At 43.0% G+C, this 19081-nt stretch overlaps 1 protein-coding gene across 1 annotated transcript; it reads left to right on the forward strand.

Moving 5' to 3' along the window:
- The first annotated feature begins 839 nt into the window (after positions 1–839).
- Positions 840–17344, forward strand: apobb.1 (apolipoprotein Bb, tandem duplicate 1). Its single transcript, XM_019871581.1, has 29 exons — positions 840–925; positions 2112–2292; positions 3425–3457; positions 3539–3651; positions 3791–3936; positions 4020–4167; positions 4283–4435; positions 4539–4663; positions 4758–4843; positions 4935–5379; positions 5466–5580; positions 5696–5842; positions 5929–6140; positions 6242–6437; positions 6520–6696; positions 6778–6981; positions 7061–7228; positions 7317–7522; positions 7611–7793; positions 7890–8020; positions 8104–8314; positions 8396–8568; positions 8677–8837; positions 8918–9027; positions 9109–9482; positions 9577–15594; positions 15688–15799; positions 15882–16068; positions 16161–17344. The coding sequence occupies exons 2-29, from the start codon at positions 2238–2240 to the stop codon at positions 17148–17150; spliced, it is 11379 nt and encodes a 3792-aa protein (XP_019727140.1). The 5' UTR covers positions 840–925; positions 2112–2237; the 3' UTR covers positions 17151–17344.
- Positions 17345–19081: the final 1737 nt, after the last annotated feature.

The raw sequence follows: 19081 nt of genomic DNA on the forward strand, positions 1-19081 counted from the left end.
TGTATGCAATACGTAACAACACGATAGCATGCACGCCTTCTATCTAATTCGATTTTTTTTTTTAAATAGGCTGTGATAGTGAGGACAAGCAGTACAGAAAATGTATGCAATACGTAACAACACGATAGCATGCACGCCTTCTATGGAAGGTATATGATAAACTTTGTCCTGTCTTCTTAGATTGTCAATCCTGTTTTATTAGGTTCGAAAAGCGTTATCACTCGCTCCCTGATAAAATAGAAGCACAACATTGCTGCAGGGGGCACATTACGATTTACGACACGGCAGATACTCTGTGCATGACTCGGTTATGTCTGGACTTTCGGGCCACTGTTTGCCCCCTCCAGATTGACCAATCATTTAGTCACCACTCTACATATGTCAATTAGGTCACAAAAAATAGAATACAGTTGATCAAATATTTTATAACTGTTAAAAAATGTAACGTGCGAGAAAAAAATGGGTACAAATGACAGAATTTTCTTTTCGTCATCAGCAAAGTAGCACCGAAAATGTCCTTTCATACAGCATTTGAGCTTTCTCCTGATTGAATCACTCAGACAAATCGCACACAGTGTAGCTTATCAAGTATTCAAGGATTACCCCCCCCCGCCCCAAACCCGCCTTTGGATCCAAACCACAAATATGGCAGTCAATACAAACCCACATCTTCAAGTTAAAATTTCCAAATGATGCCGCCAAATATGCTTCCACTCAAAATTAGGTTCACGGATAAAGAAAAAAAACATTTAGCGCAGAGTTAAAATGTTTATTTATGTTTGCCTGAACAGCAAATAAAGCCTGAGAGGAACCTTTGAATATTTGTTGATCAAAGTTCATTCTACAGCTAGTATTGAATTAGAGGGGGGGGACAGTTTTCATTTTGGGTTGGTGGCAGTGGAAGCAGCAACACAAGAACAACAAGGTACTATTAAAATTGTCTTTTTTTTTTGTACTTGTAATCTACTTGTAATGTGACTGCATTTATAAATGTTGTGGGAACCTTTTTATTTTTCCCGTTTGGAAAAAAAAAGTCTGCTGAGGACCGTTTGAAATGTTTTTGAAAAGTATGAGTCCTTGATGTATTGTTTCTGTGGGTTCCATGTTTTTGGCCGTTTTACAGTTCCTATGAGGTTTATCTTTTTATTAATAGCTCAAATGTGGATATGAGGAACTGCCCAACATCTTCACTTTCATATCCACTCAATATCATCTCTGTGGCCTGAAAGAAAAGAGAAAAAAAATGGAATGAGGAAAAAAAACAAAATGGCGCAAGCAAATAATGGTCGAAATCCAAACAGCAGTCAAATTTTTCAAATTTAATGAGAATAGATGACACCCAAACTAAAGTGTCGCTTACTTTCCGATTCTTCGGTGAATCTTTGCGACACACTTTCTGGTATGTTTTGGCTGTAATTTAGTGAAGCTTGCTTTCATGGGTGTGGCCATTTTCAAAATGCGATGAATCATAAAAAGTACTGAGTGCAATCAAGGAACTGCCAACGAGGAGCTAAACTTTGATTTCAACAGATAGTCCTCTGAAATGACTCAAATCTGTGTTTTGTTTGATTTCATAATTAACGAAATATTACATCAAGAAAATTGTCTAAATATTCTTTTTGTAACCCTTTCAGTGACAGTGACAGTCTTAATTTGCATATTTGTGGGGCCACTTGTTTTCAGAACAAAACAGCACAATACAAAATAAAGGGCCCAAAAAGCCACCTTGCTCTGCTTTTAATTTGTATTTAATCAACATTAGAAATTCCTAAACTTGTTTCAAATGAGTCAATAAATCAATCACCAGATTAAAAAAACGCTTTAAGAAATTGAAGAAAAATGTTGTCTAAGTCTGTCTTGTAGTAGAAACAAGTTAATGGTACACGATAGCCCCATTTGATTTGGTTGACCACTTTGGTCAAGCGCAGACATTGAGTTAAAACAAACAAACAACAAAGTAACTTAAACTCATTGACTTGTCTCGATAGATCAAACATTTGAGTGAGGACCCCGCCGTGTAACGATTTCAGAAAAATCTGTGTTGTAAGCCTTTGCTTTGAGCAACGCAGTATCCTTGTCAAACCTTTTCCCTTTGTCCCTCCACACTGCAGGTCACAGTGGACTTTGAGCGTTCCTCCCAGTAAGTGCTCTATAAAAGCTCCGCAGGGATTCGGACGACTCAGTCTCATCTGAGTACTCGCCAAACGTCCGAAGGAATTGGGCTATACGGGCCCACCATGAGGGACTCCAAGCTCTGCCTTCTGCTGATCCTCAGCACATCAGCCTTGGCTGGTGAGTATTTGTGACAGTTGTCGTCTTTGGTCGTCCTTTTAAATATACAGTATTGTATTTAATAATATGAACGTTCAATTTCATATTATTTAGGTATAAAGATTAAGATTGCTGTTGCGACTTTTCTATGATCAATGTTGGCTAAAGATAATGCTATTTGTAGCGTCCTCATGCTAAAGAGTCTGTGGATGACCATCTGAATCCGGTTCATTAATTTGGACATTTCACAGAGGAGAAAATTTACCTTTGAGGGAAAAGGAAATTGAAGTTTTCAGATTGTTGCCGGGAAGGATTTTTTTTTCAAGTCAGTCTTCTCTTTTTCTATGATTACATTAAAAAATGCAAGTCAGGGATTTGTCAGACTATTGGAATCTTCATCATTCTTTCTGTGTGTTGAATTCTATATCAGTGTAAAGGTTTGGCTTACCTGGCATTGATCAAAGGTGTTCCACAAGGCGCGATAATTGGTCCTGTGCTTTTTGCAATCCACATTAATGACAACAGACTGTGATGCTCAGTTCTATATAAAATAGTTAGACAGAATATTCCTTTTCCAATATCGCAAACACTGCTATTACAATCATGTCATATTCAGACACATTTATACCGCAACAAAACAAATTTCATGGAGGAAAAGGCTGCTAAAAATATATGTGGGTAAATCAGTTTTGGATTACGGTGACCCTATCTATCAACATGCCTTTGTCTCGGCACTAAACCCCCGGTGTCTGTTTTTCACTCTGGACTTCGAATCGTGATTACTACTCTACCCATCTTTGTACTTTACTGTTTATCAGTTGTTTGGACACCCTTATCTGTACAAAAGAGAGACGTCACAAAGTCTTGAAATAATGCATCATCAGCACTTTCATAAAGTAGTTCCTCAAACTAAAACTGGATTTGATAAAGCCTTCGATTGAAGAAGAAAAAAAAAAAAATATATATATATATATATATATATATATGTCAATTTTTTTAATAGCAGAAAAACAACTCATAACACAATACATACATTAAAAGAGTCTTTAATTAATCTTATGCCTACGTTCTAAGAGCCACACAAATAGAACATATCTTAGGAGCTATTTCTCTTTTGGCATCAATAAACAATGATACTCTTTCTTGTTTAAAGTTGCGCAAGATGGAGATCAGCCAACGTGTCTGCGTAAGTTGCATCGATTGCTTGATAATTTATCACACGACAGCAATGAGTGGCTTACTAAATTGATGTTATTTTCTCCTCAAGTGGCCAAACGGTACAAGACCCTGCACAAGTACGAATACCAATACGTAGCGGAATCTCTGAATGCCATCGACGGAGCCTCGTCAGTCAAGAATGGACCCAGGGCAACATGCAAAGTAGGAGCAGTCCAGTCTCTTTTCTGATATGTATCTATTTATTTTAAATATTACATTTACAACGAGTCAGTTTTAATAAGTTGAAACGCGATGGAGGTGAACCTATGATATTAATGTCGACGTGGGTCTTGTGTCACAGGTTGAAATCGAAGTTCCGCAGACTTGCAGTTTCATCGTGCGCACCACTGGCTGTGCCCTGAGTGAAGTGGTTGGCTCTGACTCAGATGGCAACCCCACATTCGGTGCTGCCCCCAGCTCAAATGCCTTTGCTGATGAAATGGAAAGGTACCACCAAAAATTTGGAACATTTTAACAAATATTGGGTTGTCCATAAACAAGCTGGTTAACATATTTTCTCGATCTTGAAGATATCCTCTCAAGGTTGTAGTTGAGGGTGTCTACGATGTGAAACTGTACCCTGAGGAAGGTGAGACAACAACCGCCCTGAACATCAAGAGGGGTATCATCTCAGCCCTGGCTGTGCCTGTGATGGAAGAGGACAAGAATAAGAATATGGTACACCTTTTGGCAATCTCCAAAAGCAACAACAATATCTATTTCCTCGATTAAACTAACAATGCCTTCTATTGTAAAACAAGTACTGGATGCATTTGTTCCTCTTGCATTTTAGCCAACAGTTCACGGTATGTGCGAGACCTTCTACACCATCAACGCTAGGGAGGACATTGCAACTGACATCAGCCTGGAAAGGGACCTCTCCACATGTGACAGATTTGTCCCAACAAGAGATTATACCAGCCCCTTGGCACTCATCTCTGGCATGGTAAGACCAAAAAAAAAATACAAAAGGCATGCATGAAATGAAACAAGAGAGTTTAGGGCAAGAAAATGCCATTTAAAATTATTATTTCATTTTTCATTTTCAGCAATACCCCCTTTCCAAGCTCGTCAGAAGCTCACAGACCTGTAACTACAAGTTTGACAACGAGAAGAAACACATGACCTCCGGGTCCTGCACAGAGAAGCACATCCTGATCCCATTCTCCCACAAGTAAATCTGAATTTTACCTAATGCCCGCTGTTTCAGTAAAATAGCACATTTTCTGCCTCAGTTCGGATCCTAAAACAGTGCTTTACAATTTCAGGGGTGAATATGGCGTCACGAATGTCGGAAAGCAAGAACTGACCCTGGTGCACGTTTCCACTTCCAACGACAGAATCTTTGATCATGGTAAATCTACATTTTTTTTTTCCTGAGATGTTTTAATTCCCATCTTCAAAGCAGAACCACTGATGACCACGATGCTGCTGGTGTGTCACAGGTGATAACGTCAAGGGTCTTCATATGGACACCGTTGAGCACAAGACATACTTCCAGGATAAAGAAGTTTATCTGGATCTGATGAGTGAACTGGTCAATCTGCCTGAGACTGAGGGCGAGAGGAGGGCACACTTCTTCCGTCAGATGGTCACCATGGTCCGCGGAATGAAGACCGAAACTCTGAGCGGTGCCATTCCAGAGGCTCTCGTTATGTCCCGTGTCCTGACCTACCAAGTTCTGGCCCAGTGCGGAACTCCGGAGTGCAGCAGTGCCATCATGCAGATCCTTCGGGGCTTCCAAACCACAGCAATTGAAGTTGACGCCACAGTTTTTGCTTTGGGACTTGTTTCTAATCCTTCTGCCCTGCTGATAAATGACATGCTCGAAATGGTCAAGTACAAGCCCAGCAAGCCCATCATGTACGCCCTGAGCAATGTAGTCAAGAGGTGAGCTTTGTTACCTTTATTCAGGGTAGACCATTGACTGTCAAATATAATTCGAAGGAACTAAACCGACATTTCTTCATCTGCAGGTTTTACAAAAGTGAAGGAAAGCTAATCCCTGAGATTCGCTCTGTTGCTGAGTTCTTGGCTGGTCATTTGGGCGACTGCGCTGGTGACGAAGAAAACACTTTCCTGACTTTGAGGGTATGTCATGTCGCAAATGGCTCGTTTAATAAGTTTATGGAAACATTAACTCATTATCAAAAGCCTGTTTCTTTATTCCGTACGATAAAACTAACTTTTGTCGGTGTTGGTCTAGGTTATTGGGAACATGGCTCCCGCTGTTGTGCCTGCTAGTCCTGCACTCAGATCTTCAGTGCTCCAGTGTGTGAACCAGCCAGCTGCTTCCCTGGCAGTGCAGCAAGCTGCCATCCAGGTTTACCGGCTGACTCCCATCTCAGATGAGGCACGTGCTAATTTTTTGAGATATTAAAGGATGGTTTGAATAATTCATCATCGTACTTGCTAATTGGATCAATTGCTTTGTCACAGGGAAGAGAGCTTCTCATTCAGGTCCTTTTGGACAGTGCCACCCCACTGCAAAAGAGAATTGCTGCATATCTTGTGGTTATGAAGAACCCACTGCCAAGTGATTTAGCGCGTTTGGCCGCTGCCCTGCCCACCGAGAAAGATACCCAATTCAAGAGCTTTGTGGTATCCCACATGACCAATATTTTGTCTTCAACTGAGACTAAAACAGAAGAGTAAGTGACAAGCTGCTAAGAATTATTTATTTTGTCATTGTCAGGGTACGACAGAATTGAGACCATTAGCGTTTAAATTCTATCTCTGTTTTCTTATCAAGACTCAGACAAAAGATTCGCGATGCCATCCAGGACAATGAGATTGGACCCGTCATGAACCCCACCAAATTCTCTCGTAACTACCGGATGGGATCTGTCGAGGGAAACATGATCTTTGAGGGCACCAGCTACCTGCCCAAAGAAGCCATGCTGGAAATGACTCTTAAGGCATTTGGCTTTGACATTGACATGATGGAGGTAAATATTCTCAATGATCAGAATACAAACGGTCAGCGAAAGTTTCAAGAACATGAATTTGTGACTTGTACGATCATTACAGATTGGTATTGAGGGTAAAGGATTTGAACCAACGGTTGAAGCACTCTTTGGTGACAATGGATTCTTCCCCGACACTGCCATGAAGACGATGTACTTTGTCTCGGATAACATGCATGCAGTCAAAGAGATTGTACAGAGCTTCCTTCCTGGTTTGAGGAATGCTGAGATGAAGAGACAGGTATTTGAGTCGGCTGGAAAGAACTTCCACTTTGGTTGTGTCAAACAACAAATAATACTTCATCTCCACATCTGTGTTCAGATCTCTCAGAACTTCATGAAAGAAGTTGGGCAGAATCTCAACGTGCTGATGAGAAAGCTGCAGACTACCAAGTCTCCAGAGGCGATGATGTATCTGAGATTGTTTGGAAACGAGCTTGGATATCTGAAGACCAGTGAATTGGAAGCTATGGCCTACTCTGCTGCCTTGATGTTTGAGAGCATGTTCAAGATGTTCCCTACTGATGTAATGAAAGACAATGTGGCTCGAGGAGCACAGTTTACAAAACATGTTTGGGATCTAAATCTGATTTGTATTTGCGCAGCTCCTGAAGGGACTGATGACAAAGGCTGACAACACCATCTTCGCCCACTACATCTTCATGGACAATGACTTTTTCCTGCCGACTGTCACTGGCGTGCCTCTGAAAATTACATTGTCTGGAACCTTCACCCCTGGTGTCAAGGCTGGATTTAAGATTGCTCGCGACATGGTAATTATTTGCTGAATGTGTTCAACCGTACCAAATGATACGTAAGTCGCGTTCTAACGACTGTGCATCTTTTGTGTTTCTCTGACAGAGTGAAGTCGCTTTCATGCCCTCTGCAGGCGTTGAGTTTACAACCCACGTTGGCGCCTACATTCCTGAATATCTCAACTCTGGATTAGAGATGCACTCCAACATCTTCCACGAGAGTGGCCTCCAGGCCAAGATCTCGATGGGACGTGACCACGTCAAGCTGACCATCCCTGCTCCAAAAAGCCCAACCAAGCTCATCAAAATGACGTAAGCTGCACACAAAAAATGGTGTCGGTGTAACAATGTCAGAAGTGAAATATTTTATTTGAACTCCTTCTCTGTGTTTCAAATTTAGAAACACCCTGGTGGCAGTGAATGACCTGAGGGTCGTGACTCTCCCCCCAATGGTGACAAACAAAGTCGATGTCAGTGAATGCACCCCCTTCTTTGCTGGGATGAAATATTGCACTGCTCTTCAGTACACAGATGCTTTCTCCCAAGACACAGCACCCTACTTCCCCATCGCTGGTGACAGCAGGTGAGATTACACAAAGAACAGCTACATTTTTCGATATAGATTACTGAGCAAAAACGGATTCATTCATGAAATGATTTTATGCTTTTTATTGAATAGATTTGCACTGGAGCTCCATCCTACAGGTGAAGTCACTGAGTACACTGCCACTCTTGCCTATGAGCTGCTGAAGGAGGGAGATGAGGGCAGGCATAAGATCGACTCTGTGAAGTTTGTTCTGAGAGCTGAAGGTACATCACACTCAAGACGATAATACGCTACTTAAAGTGAAATTCACTGGAGTGACATTATGGAATTGGTTGGACCAAAACAGGCGCCGAGCCCACGGAAGCCAGAGCCATCATGAAATACAACAGAAGGAAGCACATGGTCACAGCTGATATCCAGATTCCGGACTATGATGTGGAAGCAGGATTGAGACTGGGTGTTGTTGATGGCAATACCAGAGGCAAAGGAACCCATTCCATCTATTTGGATCTTCTGAACAAAAAAATCCCTCAGCTTTCTCTCGTTGGTCGAGCCAAGTAAGAAATCAAGTGTCTCATGGAGGAACAAAGATGTCATATGACGTCTATTAGCTTCTGACTCGCTGGTATTTCTTTCAGTCTTGAGGTGATGAAGAAAGGTATGCTTCAAATTCAGCTTCTGGTCCCCACACTTAACGTTGACGCCTCAGTCACAGCTGACATGAAGCGAGAGGAGGAATTAGAATTGAAACTGAAGAGTGAAGTGAAAGTCATGGATGCTGTGTCCAAGCAGGAGATTGCAATGAAATATGGTAATATATTTTTCCGCTTGCACTCTTATGCTTTCTGCCTTATCAAAAACAACCATCAGTAATACTTCAGCTCATCTGAAACTGTTTGCACTTTTGCCCGTTATTTAGATGACAACAAGGTTGAGGTTGGATTCAAATCTGACATGAACACTGACGTCACCTTTGGCCCATTCACGGATTTGTTTGAGAAGTACACCCAAGACCTTCTTGACACACAGGTGGGACAGACCGACATGAAGGTCGCTCACATCTTGAAGAAGTTTGGAGAGGTATGAGATCCAACTATTTTTGCAAATGGGATTTTATTCTTGTTGAAGTGTAACAGCTTCGATTGCTGTCTGTCTCTTAGGCGGCAAACAACTACATGGAGAAGTACGGTGCTGAGATCCCTTACCTCCAGAACTTCAGAGTTCCAGCTATGCCTGAAATTTCTCTGCCAGAGACACTATTCCTGAACACGTATGTTCGAAATGAGCCACATGAATTGGTGATTGGGTGTTTCCAAAACATTTCTAAATTGAACTTTTGTACTTTTTACAGTGAAACAAAGGCTGTGTACTACTTCAACAAAGAGCGCTTCACCGTCGCCATCCCAGTCCCTCTTGGGGGAAAGTCAACAAAGGAGCTCAACTTCCCGCCGGCTTTAACAACACCTCACCTGTCTCTGCCCGAGTTTGGACTGGAGATCGTCTCCATGGAGATTCCAATCCCGGAGGTTTTTGTCCCTGAGAGGCTCACTTTTACTGTTCCTCTTTTTGGCAAAGCTGAAGTTTCAACACAGATGAAGAGCAACCTCTACGACTTGGAGACCTCATTCGCAGCCGGCAAGGATGTTATGGAAGCTCCAAGTTACTCTGCCAAGTTTGATGTCAAAGGAACCTCTCCATTTGAAATCCTCTCATTCAAGATCGAAGGTATTTTTTTTTAAACTTTTAACTATTATAGATTAACTGAGTCTTAAACAAGGCTGTAACAACTCTTAATTTCATTTGGGTTTCTTTCGTTTAGGCTCTGGACTGTTGGCTACCACTGACTCACTGAAAGCCCAGATGAAAGGCTCTTTGTCCCACAAGTTTCTTGAAGCCAGTGTCAGTTTTGTTGAGGATGCAACCATCACTGACAAAATTAACGTTCACTCCCATAGTAAGATTGAAGCCACAAGCCCATTTAGCCTCAATGTCGACATCGATCACAACTCTCTGACTGGAATCAACGCTGAGAAAATCTCTGTTGATAGCAGCTTTAAGGGAACGTTCAAGGCCGGACCCCTCTCTGCCAAGACTGTTTCAAATCAGACATTCTACATTATTCCATTCAAACCAAATGCAAAGTTCGATTCTTTGCTTGAATTGGAATCAACAATCGTTCAGGCTAAAAACAGAATCACCGCAACCTTTGTGGATGGTGATCTCCTGGTTGTTTCGAACACCAATGCCTTTGAAGACACCTTGACGCATTCCGCTGAGTTTTCTTTCGCAGACAGCAAAGCCTCACTGAAGTGCCATTCAAGCGCCCGTGCTCTTGGTATGAAAATCCACCACAAAGCTGAAGCCTCTGCTGGAGCAGGCAAAGTTGCTCTGAGAGTGGAAACCAACGCAGACCACCGAGAAGATCTGATCTACTCACTGCTCACTTCCTCTCTTGATGTCAACGGTCTGACTGTAAACAGCGATGCCAACATTAAGCTTCTGAAGAACACGGCCATGCACAAAGCCACCCTGAGATTGGACAAGAACGGTTTGGTCACAAGTGGAACAAACACGCTTCGTAGCCCACTGTCTCTGGACAACACCTTTAACGCTGGGCTGGACACTACAAAAGCAACTCTGTCCTTCAATAACAAGGCTGCATTGTTTGACCTCAACTTTGATAATGGCAATGATCTGACGCTAACACTTTCTAGCCTTACCTTGAACTCTAAGGCTAAAGCCCAGGCTCGTGAGTATGCCTCTTATACTCACGATGTTGCCATTAACCTGACACCCTACACCGCATCTGCCAAGGTCAACAACAACCTGAAGCTTCTCGCCGCTAATATCATCAATGATGCCCAGTTGCAGGCCGGCTCCTACAAAATTGACCTGACCGGAAGCCTGAAAACTACCTATGATAAGTCAGAGATCAAGCACAGCTATCAGATTAACTATGCTGACATGACTGCCATCGCAAAGTGCAGCACAATTGGAAATCTTTTTGGAACCTACATGAGCCACACCTCAGATCTTGAGATTATCGGTCTTGCTGCCAAGTTCACCAATGACGCTCGCTTTAACTCGCAGCTTCTGCGCTTTGACCACAACATCCGTTCCAGCATTGTTCCTTTCGACTTCAACCTCGATGCCATCTTCAATGCTGATGGAGACTTGGCGTTGTACGGAAAGCACAGTGCACAGCTCTACGGCAAGTTCCTCCTGCGAGCGCAACCTTTGGCTTTTGCTACCTCACATGAATGCCGAGCCTCAGTGAGCCAGGCGCTAGACAACGGACTTTCCCTCGAGACCACATTGGACAATAAGATGGACGCCGGTCTTTCTATGAATGAACAGAAGGCCATTGTTAGTCTGAAGTCGAAAATCAACAATCACGCCTTTAATCAAGACATGAGCGTTTACAACACCGCCGAGGGAACTGGCATGAGCATTTCCGCTAACATCCTCACAAACATCATCAACGCAGAATCCACAGACAACCAGGAATTTGGTGTCTCAGGCTTCCTCAAGTATGACAAGAACACAAACTGTCACATCATTCAGTTCCCTCTGCTGGAAAACGTGCCTGTCTTCTTGGAAGGTGTCAAGGATGTCCTTGTCGGTGTTGCAGAACTTGTTCGCGACTACATCAAGAATGAGCGGATCGGAGAAAAACTTGAAGCTCTTCCTCAGCGTGTGAGTGAGTTTGTTGCCCAACTTAACATTGAAGGCAAAGTCATTCAGTTGAAGGAGTACATCAGTGACCTTACCCCCAAATATCTGATTTCCATGGAGGATGCGGATGCTGCTTTCAGAAGCCTTAGGGTTCACTTTGAGAAAATGATCACTGAGGTCACCTTTTACATTCAACACTATTTTGCCATGATGGAGAAGATCATTGTTGATGGCAACCTGCCTGAAACCGTAGCATCACAGATCCAGGAACTGCTCAATGCCATTAATGAAAAGTATGACATCAAGGGAATGGTCCTGTATCTTATCGAGACTGTGAAGACGATGATCCAGCAGATCGACTTGGAAAAATTGAGAGGCTCTAGTGTGGCATTCCTGCATAATATTGAGAAGGAATACCAAATTGTGTCTAATCTGAAGGATTGCCTAAATATCATGAAGCAGTCCGTTGACAATTTCGATCTTGTCAACTTTGTTGCCGAACTGAAGGAGATCATTAAAGATATTGACATTAGCCGTTCCGTCAAGGTTTTAACGAGTCAGATCCCAACCGAGCTATTCAATGAGATGATGGAGTATATCCAGGAACTGATCCAGGATCTCAAGATCTTTGACAAAATCAATGCATTGTCTTCCAAGATAAAGGAGTTCATTGTCAAGCTTGAAGCTGACAAAAAGGTCCAAGTCATCTTTGAAAAACTTGTGGAGGTCATCAAGCAGTTTAGAATTGAAGAAACCCTCAACACTGTTGCCCGAATGGTCAAGGATGCAAACATCCCTGCAAAATGCCAGCAATTCTTCCAGGTCGTCATTGACTACATGGAATCTACTGAAGTTAAGGATATGATTCAAGACCTGAAGTCCTTCGCTGAGTCTATCATGCAGAAGATGACATCACTGGATTATAAGGCATTTGTGGATAAGGTTAATAAAATCACTGCGAGCTGCACAACTTATGTTAATGATCTAATCAGGGCTCTGGAAATTCCCAAAAAAATAGAAGCAGCAAAGGATTTCGCCAACGTTGTCTTGACCTCTGCTAAAGGCTTTTCGGATCGTCTGAGAGAAATCAGAGTTGCAGAAATTCTTACATCTGTAAAGGAACTGATGGACCAGGCTATATTTGAAGATATCAGGAGATTCTTTGAAGAAATCAAAAAAGAAGTTACAAATATCGACTTCAGAGCTGAGCTTGTCTCATACGTCAAGGTAATGAAGAGGTACTACAAGACAGTTCTGGTGATTGTCACTGATACTTGCCAAAGTGTGATAGATGGAATCAGGTCAGCGTTCCCTGAACAAAAGATCATCGGTGAGCTTCAGCAACTCTACGACGCACTGAGAAGCGAACTGAAAAAGTATGAGGTGACTATTCCATCCTTCACCGTTCCGCTCACTGACCTTGTGGTTCCCTCCATGAAGTTCAACATGGATAAACTTCAGCAGGTTGACATCCCCACACAGCTGGACATTCCTGAGTTCACCATTCTGGGTTTCCATACGATCAAAGCCACCACCATTTCCTTTGATGACATCAAGCAGAGAATCCTCCAAGTTATCGATTTCATCTTGAATTATGACTTCAAAATAATTGACATTGATGCTTTCTTCGGAGACCTCAAGATGAACTACTTGCCTTCCATGCCTGAGATAAACCTCTCAGAAATTACCCTTCCTGAGATCTCCTTCCCGACTCTCCCACACTTCCCCGTCGATAAGCTTGTTAAGTCTCTTTCAGTTCCTGAGATTGAACTTCCAACGATCCCAAGTGATATTATCGTCCCTTGCTTTGGCAAACTCTCTGCCGAGATCCGGTTTAATACTCCCATCTACACCGTGAAGACATCTGCCGAGCTCCAAAACGCCACCGAAAAAGTCATGACACCCCAATTCAAAGCCATGATCACTTCCCAAGGCACATCTCCCAGCTTTGAAATCCTGAATTACAAAATCGACTCAACTGCTCAGATTGCTCTTCCTAAAATGAGCCGCGTTGTGCTCGCAGAGACCCTCAAGATCAACCATCTTGCTCTCGTCGTCGACCACCTAGCCTCTCTATCTCTCTATGGTCTCTCCGGCCAGGCCCAAGCAAAGACTGCAGTGAAAGTGAACACTCCAATTTACAACGCTGATGTCACGAACCACGTTTTCGTTGCAATGGAAGAGGGAATGGCTGCTTCTCTTGAGACTAACTACAAACATCTTGTCGACCTTCCAATCGTCAGTGTCAATAGTGATGCCGTCGTGACCCAGAAAGCAATCGTCCGTCAAGACGGTTACACCCTCACTTTGACTGTTGACAATGTCGGCAAGTCTGTTGCTCAGGAGAGCAACCACAACAGCACCCTCTATTTGTCACTCAGCCCAAGCCTTGTCACACTGACTTTCTCCGGCAACACAGACTTAAAAACAGCGACAATGAAACAGCAAGTAACAGCCGAGGCAAGCCCTTACATCTACAAATTTAATTTGCTCAGTAACATGAAGGCGCCAATCGTGAAGAGCAGTGTGGTTTCCGCCTCTGGAAATGTCAACTTCATTACCATGAAGGCCGATCTTAAAGCAAACCATGACACAGAATTGACCGGAGTGGTCAGGGGACTCCTTTCCAATGGAATTAACATTGTTGCCCTTCCCGACGAGTTGTTTGCTGACTTCCAAAACAAATTCAATAGCAGGGTTACAATCTTTGGAGCACCTACTGCTAAGATTGATTTGCGCAACGATTATTCCGCCGCTCTGACACTCAACAACCAGAAGCTGAACACAATTTACACCGCTCGTCTTAATCAGGCTGTAATGACTTACAACCTCACTGTGGACAACAACAGAAATGAGGCCGGCGCCTTTATCGCGATGGATGGTAATGTCAATCTTGACTTCCTCAACAACCCCATCAGCGTTCCTGCCATCCAAATCCCCTTTGTCGACATGCGCACCCCAGCAATAAAGGACGTGAATTTATATGAACTGATGGGACTGAAGCACCTGATGATTTCGCCAAAGCAAAACGTGGATCTGGATGCCAAGATTGTTTATCAGAAAAAGAAGGCTGCTCCCATTGCGGTGATCATGAGCCTGATCGAGATCCCCCCCGTGGGTGACCTGATTACAGAGTTGTCCTTCAAGTCTTCTGTCATCAGTGTGAATGTCAACACTGGACTGAATGCAGCAGATGATCTTGTATTCCGTCTGGGAGCTACGACGACCTCAGTGTTTGAGGGCTTAAAAGCCAAACTTGATGGTACTGCCAGCCTGACCAGCAAAAGAGGAATCAAGCTGGCCAATTCCTTGTCCCTAGAAAATCGGCACATTGAAGGCACCCACGACAGCACCTTCAGTGTGAGTAGTGAGACTCTGGAAGCCGCTACCTCTGTGGCCTCTGTTGCACGAATTTCTCTGCCTATACTGAGCTTGGAATTGAACCAGCGTCTGGTTGGGGACACCAAATCCAAAACCAAGGCTCACTCCACTGTGAACATTAAGGGCGATTACAACATTCCAGTGGTCAAGGCTGTTGGAAAAGCAAACACCGATTGGAGCCTGAAGCTGGAGAGAACCAGTGAAGACATTTCCATTGAGACAGTCATGAAGGCAAATGTGGATGGCAAAGTCCTTGATGACTATATCGTCCTCGGAGTCCTGGACAGTGACGTGAACCTGTTCTTGAATAACGGCCTGCGCTCCACCTCCAAGGTCATTGCTGATGTCAAGCTGAACCACGGCCCCACGAAAGTGATCAACTTCGATTTAAGTGACAGTGTGTCTTTGCAAGCCTCCCTCAGTCGGATGTACGCCACGCTGAAGCATTTGAGTAACAATGAGCTCAACCTGTTCAGTTTGAACACCAACGGGAAACATTTTGTCCAAGCGACCGTTGATATCGCACCAGTCTCTTCCTTGACTGCTGATATTGAGATTAATCTGTCACAACCAAGCACCCTGGGAGATTTCACCATCTCGGAGAAAACAGCGGTTGATGTAACGGTCGCCAAACAGAAGATCTCCACCAACGGCAAGTTCATCAGCCCACTGTACACCTCAAATTTTGATGCGCTCTTGGAGGGAAACGCTCCAGTTTTCAAAGGCACACTTAAATCCTCCGCCACTTCCACTTTCGTCATCTTGGATTATGACATGGATGGTGAGTTAATGATCTTCCTTGAGTGTAATTATATGTATTCTACTGCAATATTTTCAAGTACTGAATGACGCAAAACCCTTTTTTCCCCAACAGCTTCTTCGACGGTAAACTTTGAGAATGCCGCTTTGAACGTGATTAACAAACTCGTCCTGAAACATGCCGACCTCAACATGGATGCCAACCATGTCATTGACCAAAGCACAAGGTAAGATTTTCTCTTTCTTTGCATACTGTACTTCTTTCTCAGTCACAGGACCACAGTTCAATTTAAAATCTCCTTTTTTCAGTGTTTCTCGCCAGACCCTCAACGTGGACATCACCAGCCCAACTTTCACTGATGTCAACCTTCGCTACGCCGCTCGCAGAGATGTTCTTAGTGCCTCACTATCTGCTCCATCTATTGGCTTCCTGGGCTTGCAGATGAATGGCAGGGTCCCATCTCAATTGAGCGCAAGAGTCTACGGTCGTTATCCTGTGAGTTGAGTAACCTGACGCTTTTGGAAATGGAATTGCTTTTTGCTCAGTCTTGCTTAACAGTTCTTTTTTTGGGATTCTTTTTTTGACAGTCTGCTCCAGAGGCCGATGTCGACATCTTCGTCATAAAATCCTCTTCCAAGAACGCAAATAGGATGAACCTCCAGATTGTCTACAACACCGAAGCACCCAAAATCATTCTCTCAGAATTGAAACAGCGAGTCCCTTCCATCGTCTCTGCTTTCACGGAGTTTCTTCGCAAGTATCAGATCACAAGCAACGTGGACAAGTTGAAGAATGTCATCGTTACCCGCATCGGTGATGTCTATAACGCCGCCATAAACTACGATGTCCAGATGAGCCAGCTGTCAATCTTCTTCAGAAACACCATTGTCCAATACCAGCAAAACCTCCAGGTTATCGTGGACACTATCGTTAAGCTCCTGAGGGAGACCAAGTTCCAACTGCCAGGGTCTGATGAAATGACCACCCTTCCTGAGGTCCTGAAGAAAATGACCGACAGTATTGCCACGACTCTGGACAAAAACACCCAGATTATGTATCAGTCCATGGAGATCTACTATAACTCATTTGTGGAGAAAATCACCACCATGAAAGTCTCCATGCCAGTTGGTGATGCGGTTACCGTTGGCCAGATCTTTGAACACGTGAAAACATGCGTGCGGGACATCATGAATGGACTAGTGGCCTTTGTGAAGAATATGGAGAGTCTTGACACAGCGCTGGTGAAAATGAGTGAGACCATGAGAGCCGTCGTTGGTAAAACTCAGCAGTTTGTTGACTCGATCAAGTCTGACTATTTAGATCAAGCGTTCCTCCGAATCAATGACATTTACCGCAATATCGTGACGCTCATCAAGGTTATCGTTGACAAGATCTCTGCCCTTGATACGGAGCAGCTCAACAATGCGTATGGTTCCATCATTGACATGTTCATCAAGGGAGTTGATCAGGTCAACGCGACTCTTTCCGGGTTGCTGACGGAAGCTTCACCGGAGGCTCGGGTGAAACTCACAAATGGAAGGCTTGAAATTGACCTCCCTTTTGCATTTCAACAATGACGAACAAACCCAGGTCTGAATTAGTATAAAACACTCCCACCTCTTTGGAAGGAGTATTGCCACTTAGATTGCTTAGCCATATTTATGACAAAGGTATAACAGTTTTAAATGATCTTGTTTAATCTGTTGTGCATGTAACCTTTTACGTACTCACGGGATAAATGACATTTGTCAATAAAGTATCTGAAAGTGAACCAGCTGAGTTCAATGTTTTGTCTGCATTGCCTATGAAACAAAACCATGACATCGGTCGAGCGTTATATTTGAAGCACAACACGTACCTTGTCGCAACAAGTAGGATTGGCACGAGAGCCGTTTCCAAAATCCTTGGCTTCATTCAAAGTTTGTAGTTTGATTTTGAATGATCGCTTCAAGCCTACTACACTAGTTTCCCCCGACGCATTCAAATGAGATCCTTGTGTAGAATCACCTGACAGATCATTTTATATTGAGATTAGAATTGAGCGTTGAAACCACACTCTCATACAGGTATTCTTATATATCTATATATTTTAAAAATAAACATTTACATAACTCTTTACAAATAAAACATCAGAAATGTTAATAGCCATACAAATGCAAAATAACATTTACTTAATCATTCATATTTTCAAGCAGGCGATGCCATAAGTGGGAGAAAAGTGACGACGATTGTTATGAGCCCAGACTGAAAAACAGGACTGTCAGTTTATGACATTGCCGTTTGCAGGGTGCAAAATCATATTCTTTTCACAGGTTTCAATCAAAGCCATAGCATGCAAGTCCGCAAGTTCGTTTGCGATAAATTACATTGCACTATCATGTTCAGTTTGACTTGTCTTCCTCTGTCTGATGAGGTTATCTTGCGCACAACGCTCTCACACAATCCTGCTCAAACAGCCTTTACTGGCTTTTCTCAATAGGGGAGAGGTGAGTCATCAGCGTATGGATTGACAGGTTGAGTCGCTTTTGGCTCAATGCAACAAACGCTCACTCACCCACCTGCTTAGTCATCACTGGTATTAAAAGTTGGCAATGGCAACATAGCACGACACACAAACCGAATACAAGAAAACAATGATCCAATTAGAAGACACGGTGATGAACTGACTTAAGAACACATCTCTGATTGCGGTTGGAGTTTGTCATGCGCAGCCTCATATGAAGACATTTCAACCAAAAGACTTGAGAAAATATTCTCAGTAAGGTGACGTGCAGAACTATAACCATAACAGCCCGCGTGTATTATTAAAATAATAATTCGATGACAATCTCAATTAATTCCAAACTGAACCGTCGTAGATGGTAGCAGATGTCACAAAACGTGAGACATGACCCGGAAAAAGAATGTCCAGTGTTAAAATTGCAGAACTGTATATACAAATAGTGATGACATTCATGATATGTTCTCGAGTGTGGAAATCAGAAATAAGAGTCGATGAATTTTAAATGTTGCTTTAAAACAATACGTCATCCGAGTCAACTTTTTCTTCGGCAGTATGATTCATATTAAAGATCAAAGGTTATCTCGTGGAAGTTTTCAAACGATAATTCTCGAAGTGTGGTACTAGTATCACGAGTGGTACGCAGGATCCCTCTAGTGGTACATGAAAGCATTCCTGCCCGAGTACAGTTCGGTTGTATTTAAGATTTTAGGACCGCCAAGAACTGTTTGTTTCGAAAATGTATCCAGTTTCGGTACAATTTCTTTTTACGTGCGGTGAATTTTAATGGAATCGTTTTAGATACGGTTATGGACAGAACAAGCTTTTATGAGTGTAAAAAGGCTGTTTGCTGTCTCCAAAAAAGTATCACACCGATCACCCCCCACCCAGTGCTGACATCACGTCTTATTTTGTGAAACATTTTACCTTTGGCCTGCCACAAGGACTGATCAGACTTTGGAACCGTGACAACACATTTGGAAGTCCCTAAATCACGTCTGGTAAGAC

This window comes from Hippocampus comes, unplaced genomic scaffold (assembly GCF_001891065.2).
Source record: "Hippocampus comes isolate QL1 unplaced genomic scaffold, H_comes_QL1_v1.1 scaffold77, whole genome shotgun sequence".
NCBI lineage: Eukaryota > Metazoa > Chordata > Actinopteri > Syngnathiformes > Syngnathidae > Hippocampus > Hippocampus comes.

Bases quoted from the DNA above. Each gene is read 5' to 3' on its own strand.
- apobb.1 (XM_019871581.1), top strand. From the start codon at position 2,238: ATGAGGGACTCCAAGCTCTGCCTTCTGCTGATCCTCAGCACATCAGCC. The intron at 3,458-3,538 runs GTAAGTTGCATC...TTTCTCCTCAAG, and splicing joins AGATCAGCCAACGTGTCTGC to TGGCCAAACGGTACAAGACC. The intron at 8,569-8,676 runs GTAATATATTTT...CCCGTTATTTAG, and splicing joins GGAGATTGCAATGAAATATG to ATGACAACAAGGTTGAGGTT.